Source organism: Piliocolobus tephrosceles, chromosome X, assembly GCF_002776525.5.
Source record: "Piliocolobus tephrosceles isolate RC106 chromosome X, ASM277652v3, whole genome shotgun sequence".
Lineage (NCBI taxonomy): Eukaryota > Metazoa > Chordata > Mammalia > Primates > Cercopithecidae > Piliocolobus > Piliocolobus tephrosceles.
In genome coordinates this window covers 90,663,901-90,675,414 of record NC_045455.1, presented here as the reverse complement: position 1 = coordinate 90,675,414, position 11,514 = coordinate 90,663,901, and the positions used below count along the sequence as shown (strand labels likewise).

Sequence of the window (11,514 nt, the reverse complement as noted above, 5' to 3'; positions counted from 1 at the left end):
TATGGCAGTGGTGGCTGACTTTATGGCAGTGGTGGCTGAGTTTATGGTAGTGGTGGCTGAGTTTATGGCATTGGTGGCTGACCTTATGGCATTGGTGGCTGAGTTTATGGCAGTGGTGGCTGACTTTATGGCAGTGGTGGCTGAGTTTATGGCAGTGGTGGCTGACTTTATGGTAGTGGTGGCTGAGTTTATGGCATTGGTGGCTGACTTTTTGGTAGTGGTGGCTGAGTTTATGACATTGGTGGCTGACTTTATGGCATTGGTGACTGACTTTATGGTAGTGGTGGCTGAGTTTATGGCATTGGTGGCTGAGTTTATGGCATTGATAAGTGATGGTTTGGTGGTTTCGCGGGTGTGTACTTATCTCCAAACACATCAAGTTGTATACATTAAATATTGGTGACTTTTTGTAGGTCAATCATATTTCAATAAAGTGGGATTTTTTTAAAGAGGGAATCATGCTATTTAAAAGTTTGAGAAATACTAGTTCAATGCTCATTGCTAGTTGACAACGCAGTAGGGTGACTATAGCTAACAATACATTGAATACATCAAAATCGCTAGAAGAAAATATTTGAAATGTTGCCAACACAAAGACATGATAAATGTTTGAGGCAATGGAGATCCTAAATACCCTGACCTGACTATTTCACATTCTATGCATGTATTAAAATTTCATGTGTACCCCAAAATACATACAAGTATTATGTATCAATAAAAAATGAAATAAAGCATTGCTAGAAGAAAAAAAAGTACCACTTAAAACAATCTCTACACATGAGCCTCTTCCCACACTTTTTATAAATGCCAGCAGATATGTAGTATTCATAGCATTTATGAGGTGCCAACCAATACTGTGTCACTAGTGTGTGAAGAACTTTATTTTACAGTAATAAAAATATTAGAAATGCTTTAACTGAAATTAAATTAATGGAAACATTTATCACATAACTTCTTTTTTCATTTAATTCGTTAAAATTTTATTTTAGATGCAGAGGTACATGTACAGGTTTATTACATGGGCATACTGTGTGGTGCTGAGGTTTGGGCTTCTAATTATCTTGTTGCCCAAGTAGTGAACATAGGTTTTTCAACCCTTGCCTCTCTCCTTCCCCCACTACATAACTTCTTATGTGATAAAATGTGAATAATATAACTTGCATTCGTTTTCTTAATTTTGTAGGATGGCTTCTGGAAACTTACACCAGAACTGGGACTTATATTAAATCTTGATACAAATGCTTTGCACAGCTTTCTTAAACAAAAAGGCATTCAATCTCTGGGTAAGTCACTATCTTTCCATTTATTAAGTCATTATTTTCACTCATTCATAAGCAGGCTCCTAATTGTTATAAACTATTTTGTAAACTAGTGTACTAATGTAATAATTATGAAAGTTATATTTGAATGGAATTATATTTAACCATCAAAGGAAATGGGAGATGGGTTTCTAGCCATATTTTTGCCACTAATTAGGGTATTATCTGAGCAAATTTATTAGCATAAATAGCACCAACTGCTATAAAAAAAAGTCTCAGAAGCTTAACATAATCAAAGATTACTTTCTTGTCCCTATCACAGTAAAATATCAATCAGGAAGAAAGTTCCACTGATGTGGTCATTTAGAGACCTTGACTCCTTCCATATTGTGACTCCACCATCTTGAATATATGTCTTTAAAATTATGCTGGTAAGAGAGAAGAACAAATATGACCCTGGCATCGTCCCCCTTCTAGACAAGAGGAAGAACACTAGTCACATAGCCCCATCCATGTACGAAGGCCTGAGAAATGTACAGTTAAGCTGTGTGTCCAGGAGGAGAAAACAGCTCTGATGAGCACCTAGCCAGCCTCTGCCAGAGGCAGTTGTTCAACCTCTGGATCTGTTTCCTGTCATGACAACACGGGATAGTGAGGAAGTCCAGAGCATCCTTGACCCAGAAGTGGTTTAAAGGTCAAATGCTAGCCCTAGGACAGGAGCTGTTTGTTTGTTTTTGTGTTTGTTTTGAGACAAGGTCTGGCTCCATTGCCCAGATTGGAGTGCAGTGGTACTATCTTGGCTCACTGCAACCTCCACCTCCCAGGCTCAAGGGATCTAAGCCTCCTGAATAGCTGGGACTACAGGCACCTGCTACCATTCCTGACTAATTTTTGTATTTTTTTGGTAGAGACGGGGTTTTGCCATGTTCAGTGTGGCCTTGAACTTGTGAGCTCAAGCAATCTGCCCACCTTGGCCTCCCAAACTGTTGGGATTACAGGCATGAGCCACTGTGCTCAGCCTGGAGATTTTTTTTTTTAAATAAAATACACATTATTAAACAACTAGCCAATATGCATGGATAGACAGAACAGCAGTGTCTCACTGGCCCACCATCACCTCTGAAATGCCAGAGTTTTCATATTCCAGGCTGAGCGGGTGGGCAAATGCATAACCTGTTTGACCTGCATTGGGCCGAAAAGGGGTGATGACAGTTTACTTGAGGAGTGAGTGCTTGTTCCTGGAATAATAGAAGAGCCTGTATCTGACTAACTCTCCTGCCAATAACAGTTATTAACTTTGAATAAAATGTTCAAAACCATTCTTTGAAGGCCAGGAGAATAATCAAAAACAGGCAGAAACTAGAGTGAACATAATCTTTGAAAGAAAGCAAGCCAACTAGGTGGGCTCTACGTGTATCCAGCTTGTCACCTAAAGGCATTTCTCAGCTCATGAGACACAGTGGGAGGTTTGAACTAAAACAGAAAGCCTTTCTGGGATGAGGACACAGGGTTGGAGTTTGAGGTTGCCAATGTGGCTGGAAGTTAAGGATTAAAATCCTATAAAGGAGGGAACCGCAGAGCAGGGAGCTCTGAAATCTGCATCCAAATGCCCCTCAGATCCTTGGCTCTCTCCTAACCTATACATATACAGAGTGCAACCTCAAGGAATCCAGAAAAAAGCAACAGCTGGGAAGCTACAGAGCTAACCAGAGATTGCAGCCGCTGCCTAGTACTGGCCAGAGTTTAGAGTTCAAGTTGCACCAAATCAGACTTATGAATATCTTTCCATTGAAACCATAAAAGGGTCATAAGGATCGTATCTCATGATCAAGGACTATACCCCAGGACAAAGGGATAAGCCAAAATAGACCCATCCTAATAAAACCTAAAACAAAGCCTACACAGGATCCACCAGAACAAAACTGAACACTCTTTAGAGTAAGATAGCTGAGCGTCTACAAGGTGTCATTTTTAATGTTCAGTATGGAATGAAAATTTAATAACATACGAAGCAGCAGGACAACATGACTCGTGATCAAGGGGAAAATGGGCTATAAATGCTGACCCACAGATGACCCAGATGTTAGAATTAGCAGACACAGACTTTAAAACTGCTTTTAAAAATATAGTGAAGGATTGACTTACCAGAAAAGGATGGAATGGGTGAGTAAATGGCAGAATCTCAGCAAATAGATGGAAACTATGAGGAAGAACCAAATGAAAATCCTGGAACTGGAAAATATAGTATGTGCAATGAAAAGGTCATTCAATGAGCTTAACAACAGAATGGACAGAACAGGAAAAAAAATCATTTAATTCAATTGACAATGTACTCAATAAACTTATCTAAACTGAAATATAGAAAGAAAAAAATAGAATGAAAAATGAACAGAGGAGCCAAGACTGTGGAATGATATCAAAAGATTTCACATTTGTGTAACTAGGGTTTCAGAAAGTGAAAGGGTAGACAGAAAAATATTTGAACACTTTTGTAAAATTGACGAAAAACAGCACCTTCCAGATCCAAGAAACTCAGCAGAACTCCAAGCACGATAAATACAAAAATGACCACATTTAGACAGGCCAGAGTCAAACTGTTGAAAACCAAAGATAAGCCAGGCACGGTGGCTCACACCTGTAATGCCTGCACTTTGGGAGGCCAAAGCGGGAAGATCACTTGAGCTCAGGATTTCGAGATCAGCCTGGCCAACATGGTGAAACCCCATCTCTACAAAAAATACAAAAATTAGCCAGGCATGGTGGCGTGTACCTGTGGTTCCAGGTACTGGGAAGGCAGAGGTGGGAGGATCACCTGAGCCCTGGGATGTTGAGGCTGCAGTGAGCCACGATTGTGCCACTGCACTCCAGCCCAGGTGACAGAGTGAGATAAAAATTCAAGATAAATATATTGTCACGTGAGGCTGGAGCTCAGGGAAGAGGTCAGAATTGGAAAAGACTGGGAGAATTCTCAACGTGAGTAGTATTTAAAGCCTAGCTCTGGATGAGGTCACCCAAAGAAACAAGGTAGTCTGAGCAGAGCAGGTGCTAGGACCAGCCTGTCACACGACAGTGTTTAGTGTTCAGACTGGACAAGAAACAGCAAAGACACTGAGAAGGAGCGGACTGAGAATCAAGAGGAGAACTGGAGAAAATTGAGTGACAGATGCAAGGGGATGAGATTTCATGGATGTAACCTTTCCATGGGCTTTTCCTGTGTTGCTCTGTGTTATCCGTGTTATTTTTCTGTAAGCATGTGTTTTTCTGCCTTTCTTCCTCTACATAGTCTCAAGCTGTCTGATTTTTTTCTCTGACTTGTTTTTATATCTGTACCCAACTTTGTCTTTTGTCCTCGTCTTCGTTTCTCTTTTATCATCCTGTCTCCTTCTGAATTTGTTTTTTAAATGACGCTGATCCACATTAGGCATTTCATCAGTTTACTCTTTATTACATTATTCCTGGAGTTGTATGTTGCTTATTATGAATATTGCTTAAAAATTAGTCTAACATTTTGTAAATAATACCCAAAAAATAAGCCACAAAAGAATCCAGCAAATTAAACTGCTTTGTCTCCATTGATTTTTCTTTTGTGGGACAATGGCTTGGTTGTGTTATTTTGTTTTTAAAAATTTATTCAATTCCTTTTTTCTCTACTAAGAACATTATATTACTTAATAAAAGCCCTCTTATGAGCAGTTTTGGCTACCTCAACGATGTAAAATTAATGGTGTATATGCAGATATGTGCATACTCTGCCAGGTCCTTTTGTCTTTACTCAAAGTAATTGTATATTCTTAATTATAAGACAGAGATTTGGTTTTTTTTTTCTTCCCTAAAACCATTTTTTGGCTGTATGCTGTGGCTCATGCCTATAATCTCAACACTTGGGGAGGCCAAAGTAGGAGGATCACTTGAGTCCAGGAGTTGGAGGCTACAGTGAGCTCTGATCACGCTGACTGCACTCCAGCATGACAGAGTGAGCCCCTGTCTCTCCAAAAAAAAAAAAAAAACCAAAAAACAAACAAAAAAAGCTGCTTGCATTTTTTTAAATAAAAATGGGTTGTTAATTCTGAGTTCAACACATGTAAACATTCATTTTTCAATTCTGATATTTTGTAATATAGTAAAATATCTTGGATACCTATAGGTGCTAACCACTAGAAATAATTTGATACACCAGTGTAACTGGTCATATCTGTTGTTTATCTGTTGAATATTTAGGTTTACTCTTCTAAGCTATTTGTAACAGGAGCCTGAAAACTAGATTTCTTTCATTGAACTTCATGGCTTTCTGTGTACTGAAGATGGCAAGCGAGGGGCACTCTGGGTAGAGTTCAGTTTCCTGACACCCATCAGGATAATATGATAGGCACATGGTTCCAACCGTCCTCATTTTTTATTTAAATAGCAAGCTAATTAAGGACCTTGAAGAGTATTAGAGAGTTTCATGATCTGCTCATGTACTGTGATTTAACCATATTATAATTATTTAATGGGAATTTTATAAACAGGCACAGTTTGAGATTCAGAATTTCCAACAGACTTAATGGAGTTTTTTTCCTTTTAGGTGTAAAAGGAAGAGAACGTCTCCTGGACCTAATTGCCACGATGCTGGTACTACAGTTGATTCGCAACAGGTTGGAAAAAGAGGGAATAGTGTTCAAATCACTGATGAAACTGGATGACGCTTCTACTTCCAGGTGGCTTTAACTATAGTATTATATAACTTACTTATGTTTTCAACTATTTATTTAATAAACCTTACGAACAGCTATAGGGAATTATGTTACATGTGTAGACTGCTTTCTAAGTATGTAGGAAGAGAGTTTGTTTGCAGGTGATAGCTTGCCCACAGTCTCCTGTGGCAGGCAGGGCTGATGTGGTATTTGTACCTTGGGCTGCACAGGAAACAGGCTCGGAGAGTTTCAGTGCAGCTCCCGCTGGAGCCCGGCGCTTCTGGCTCTGGATGTGGTACCCTTGGCTGCAGTGCGCTGATCCTGGGTGCCTTCAGAAGACCCACAATATGACTGTTGGGCCCAGCCCTGTTCCCAACAATGGCAGGGCCTGAGACAAGAATACAAATGGAAACCCACATACTATATGTCTAAGTATTTAAAAGTTATAAATCAAACTAGCAAACTGTTAGATGAAATGTGTTCTAATCTCCTACCTTGGCAAATACAACTTCATAACCATCTGGAAGGCCAGGTTCAAATTCGGCCCTTGGCTGACCCCTAGGACCCTAAGAGGCCTTGCACACACACATGAATACCCCACCCTACCTATCAAAATGCCATCCAGACCCCATGCCAGCGCCCCCTCACCCCAGCCACCTTGCAGCACCAGTGAGATAGCAGCACTGTTCAAACTCAGGGTGACAGACCCAGGGAAGACCCTGGAAGTGGACTCAGGGCCATGTGGTCAGGGACGCTGGAGTTGCAGGGTCTAAACAGGAGGATATGGGCTCTGGGGTGGGCACATTCTCTTGTCCCTGCAGACCCCCACCCCATGGTGAGAGGGGCAAGACCAGAGCAGGATCCTTCTGACATACATATATATATATACACATAAGTATATACATACACATATACATACACATGTAATTGGCTTATGTTCTTTTAAAGGCAAGATAAGGGGAAAACTAATCAAACTAATAAAAATATTATTGCAAGGGGGATTTGGTAGAGGGACAAGGATGGAAGCTAAGTTTCTCCTAGTATGCTTTGTTTTGCAGTTTTGACTTTGGAACTATGTAAGTATTTTACATAATAATGGATAAGATATTTATTTATTTATTGAGATCATCTGGCTCTGTCGCCCAGGCTGGAGTGCAGTGGTGCAATCTCAGCTCACTGCAACCTCCACCCCCTGGGCTCAAGCCATCCTCCCACCTCAGCCTCCTGAGTAACTGGGACTACAGGTGTGCACCAACACACCCTGCTAGTTTTTGTAATTTTTGTAAAGACAGGGCTTCACCATGTTACCCAGGCTGGTCTCGAACTCCTGAGCTCAAGCAATCCTCCCACTTCACCCTCCTGAAGTGCTAGGATTACAGATGTGAGCCACCGTGCCCAGCCTGGGTATTCATTTAAGGTGACTTAGTACATAATTTGACTATATCTCCCTAGTGGGATAGTACCTAAGGATTAAAAAATATTATGAAGAAATCTCACTGGGAGTAGCCATGATGTTACTAATACTTTTGATGTGCTATTTTGGAAGGTAGGTATTAATATTGTTAGAAAATAATATGTATAAAATCAAATAAGTTAAACGAAACCCCTTGATTTCTAAACTTGAATTAGATCAGAGAATAGAGGAACATGTTACATGACACCATGCAAATGCAGTCAGCAAAGTCTGAAATGTGGGGAAATAAATGGCAAGAGAAAAATAAATGGCAATAGAAAAAAAAAGGTTGAGGATCAGAACCTGTAAATAAACCTTTAGAGACATATCAACCAAAAGCAAAGGTAGACCTTGTTGAGATCCTGATGTGAACAAAACCCACTGCATTTAAAAAAAAATGACTGGGGAAAATAAGTTAAATTAAATTAAATTAAAATTTTAATTTTTAATTGTTTAATTAAAAATTAAAACAATTTTTAAGTGTCATGATTAAGAAAAAGTTCTCAAACACAAAACAGGTGTTCAGGAAGTTCTGGGCTAGGCAAATTGGCTGATGCCTGTAATCCAAGCACTTCGGGAGGCTGAGACGGGAGGATCGCTTGAGCCCAGCAAGATCAAGCCCAGGAGTTTAAGACTAGCTTAGGTAACCAATGAGACCCCCATCTCCACAAAAAACTTTTAAAAATTACCCAGGCATTGCTGGGCACAGTGGCTCACACCTGTAATCCCAGCACTTTAGGAGTCCAAGGCAGGAGGATTGCTTGCTTCCAGGCGTTCAAAACCAGCCTTGACCACATAGAAAGACCCTGTCTCCACAAAAAAATTAAAAATTAGCCGAGTGTGGTAGTGTTTGACTACTCAGGAAGCTGAGGTGGGGGGATTGCTTGAGCCCAGGAGGTCGAGGCTGCATTGAGTTGTGATCCTGCCACTGCACTCCAGCCTGTGCAACAAAGTGAGACCCTGTCTAAAAAAGAGGAAAATCATAATTTACTATATGTAATGTATACTTCCATTTTTAATTAAGTGTAGTAAAAATTTACTATATGTAATGTATACTTCCATTTTTAAAAAAGCAATACCTTCTCATTAGTTTGCCAAGAAAGATGAGAATTTTTTTTTTTTTCTATTTTGGGGGTTTTCTTTTTTTTTGTTTTTATGTATTTATTTTTTGAGGCCAGGTCTCGTTCTGTCGCCCAGGCTGGCATGCAGTGGCATGATCTTGGCTTACTGCAACCTCTACCTCCCAGGTTCAAGTAATTCTCGTGCCTCAGCCTCCTGAGTAGCTGGGATTACAGGTGTGCACCACCGTACCAACCTAATTTTTATACTTGTAGTAGAGATGAGGTTTTGGGCCATGTTGGCCAGGCTGGTCTGGAACTCCTGGCCTCAAGTGATCTGCCTGCATTGGCCTCTCAAAGTTCTGGGATTACAGGAGTTGAGCCACTGCACCAGCCTAATTTTTGTATTTTATTTTAAAATAAACCAGTGCCACTTGCCAAGAGGATTAATTAAATAAATATCAAAGAAAAAACACTTTGAACAGCTAGGAGATGGGACTAACAAATTAGTATTTGACTTAATAGGCACATCCAAAGAGGCACTTAATTCTATTTAGGTCATTGCCAGTTATTCATATCATAGCTGTTAGAACAAGTATAAACTTTGAACCTGCTTTTGAACTGTAATATCACAAAGTATTAAAGCAAGATTTTCAAAATTGATCAAGTATACTCCAGCATATTGCTCTTACCCCATTACTGCTATTGTGCCAGCAAAATGGTTTGTTGGCACTTTAGTACGTAAGACAAAATGATTTTAGACTGGGCACGGTGACTCACACCTGCAATCCCAGCACTTTGGGAGGCTGAGGGGGGCAGATCACGAGGTCAAGAGATCGAGACCAGCCTGGCCAACATAGTGAAAGGCTGTCTCTACTAAAAATACAAAAATTAGCTAGGCATGGTGGCACGTGCCTGTAATCTCAGCTACTCAGGAGGCTGAGGCAGGAGAATCACTTGAACCAGGGAGTCAGAGGTTACAGTGAACTGAGATCGTGCCACTGCACTCTAGCCGGGTGACAGAGTGAGACTCCACTAAACTAAATAAATAAATAGATAGATATTTTTTACTTCCTGTTTACTGCATATTTGAAGCTTTTTCTATATTTTCTATTTCAAGATGTACGTGACATTGATGCAGGAGCACATTACATGGGGGTGTAGTCACAAGATTTTCTTACTAGTGGAATGGTGAACCAAAAAGTGTAGAGGCCATTGGATTGAAGGAGGCCAGCTGAATTAGTGAAAATATTCAAAGCCAGTTTTGTTGTTTTCAGCAGTTAGTAACTGTAAGTAGATGAATATTTACAAGGAAATATTGGTCTTTTACCCACTTCGGTATGCTTCTTATTTAGTATGTTCATTCTATCATGACATTCAGTGAACATTTATTGAGTGCCTACTGTGTACCAGGGACTAGTAAGCATGTTAAGTTTATAAGCTTTGTTAATTTCCACCACAAACCCATAGGACCTCATGTTATTCTCGTAATGGAGGAAACTGAGATTCCCAGTGTTGAATGAAAGCCACACAGTATCACATGACCAATATCATGTGATTGCAGAGTCAGGACTCAAACCCAGCTCTTCACCACCACGTTATACTGACGGCCCTTTCCCAGTTTACAGGGAAAAATCAGGAACGGGGAGAGAATTTTCAAAATACTAAGTTTCCCCCATAGAATTTTCTGAAGAACTTTGGTGTATGTTGCCACTTGTTCACTAACAAGTTCTAGCAGATGATAGAACAAGTGAGGAAGTAGCTAATTAATATTAATTAACAATCTCAGAATTTTTCTGAGTGTTGAATAGACTTGAATATTCAACAGTTTCAAGTATTTGACACCATTTAGTGGACACAGACTTGACTCGATATGCTTATTCTACCAAGTCGTTCCTGGTTTACGTGACACAACTGACTATATGCCAGTTTCATGGCGGACTCTCAGATATTCTGAAGGTACCAAATCAAGTTGGTACAGTGGGAAGGAGACAGAAACAGAAGCCTCATTTATAAAATATACTTGAGTTTGTGTGTGAAGAATGGATAGGATTTAGATTGAGAAGCATGGAAAGGGGACAAGCATAAACAACTGTAGAGAAGCTGGAACTCGAGCTGTCCTGTAGGCAGCAGGGATGCCTGGAGGCACATGGAAGCCAGGAAGTGGTGGGCACGGGACACTTGACAATGCAGTGCATAAGCTCAAGGTCAGACGGGTAGAAGAAGTCCCGTAAGATGTCAAGGAAAACTGCTTTTATGAAATATCTTAATTTTTGGCAGAGTCATTTTGTCTGTTACAATGTGATGGGTTTAGTACCATATTACATTTCACATGTTGTTATATTCTGAAATCTGAAACATTTTTTTTTTTTAATCTAGGAATATTCCCTGGGGTTTTGAGGCTATAAAGAAAGCAAGTGAATGGGTAAGAAGAACTGAAGGACAGTACCCATCTATCTGTCCACGGCTTGAACTGGGGAAAGACTGGGACTCTGCCACCAAGCAGTTGCTGGGACTCCAGCCCATAAACACCGTGTCCCCTCTTCATAGAGTCCTTCATTACAGTCAAGGCTAAATCAAATGAAACTGAATTTTAAACTTTTTGCATGCTTCTGTGTAGAAAATAATCAAATGATAATAGATACTTATAATGAAACTTCATTAAGGTTTTATTCAGTGTAGCAATTACTGTCTTTAAAAATAAATGGAAGCAGAATTACTTTAATCAACTAACAAGCAATAATAAAATGAAACTTAAAATATTTCAGTTTTCTGTGTCTCCTTGTTTTTTATTGTTTTTTTTTTTTAATATTTTTTATTTTTTTGAGACAAAGTTTTGCTCTTATTGCCCAGACTGGAGTGCAATGGCGTGATCTCAGCTCACTGCAATCTCCTCCTCCTGGGTGCAAGCAATTCTCCTGCCTCGGCCTCCTGAGTAGCTGGGATTATAGGCGCCTGCCACCATGCCCTGCTAATTTTTTGTATTTTTAGTAGAGACAGGATTTCACCGGGTTGCCCAGGCTGGTCTCGAACTCCTGACCTCAGGTGATCCACCCACTTTGGCATCCCAA

At 40.0% G+C, this 11,514-nt stretch overlaps 1 protein-coding gene across 3 annotated transcripts in view; it reads left to right on the top strand.

The window, feature by feature from the left end:
* PARP4 (poly(ADP-ribose) polymerase family member 4) overlaps positions 1–11,210 on the top strand; it is a 97,865-nt gene extending 86,655 nt beyond the window's left edge. For all 3 annotated transcript variants that reach the window (XM_023190322.3, XM_023190321.3, XM_023190323.3), the window contains 3 exons: positions 1,184–1,283; positions 5,824–5,956; positions 10,823–11,210. In XM_023190322.3, coding sequence (XP_023046090.2) covers positions 1,184–1,283; positions 5,824–5,956; positions 10,823–11,018 — 429 coding nt within the window. In that variant the 3' untranslated portion in view covers positions 11,019–11,210. The remainder of the gene's footprint in view (positions 1–1,183; positions 1,284–5,823; positions 5,957–10,822) is intronic.
* The last annotated feature ends 304 nt before the right edge of the window (positions 11,211–11,514 follow it).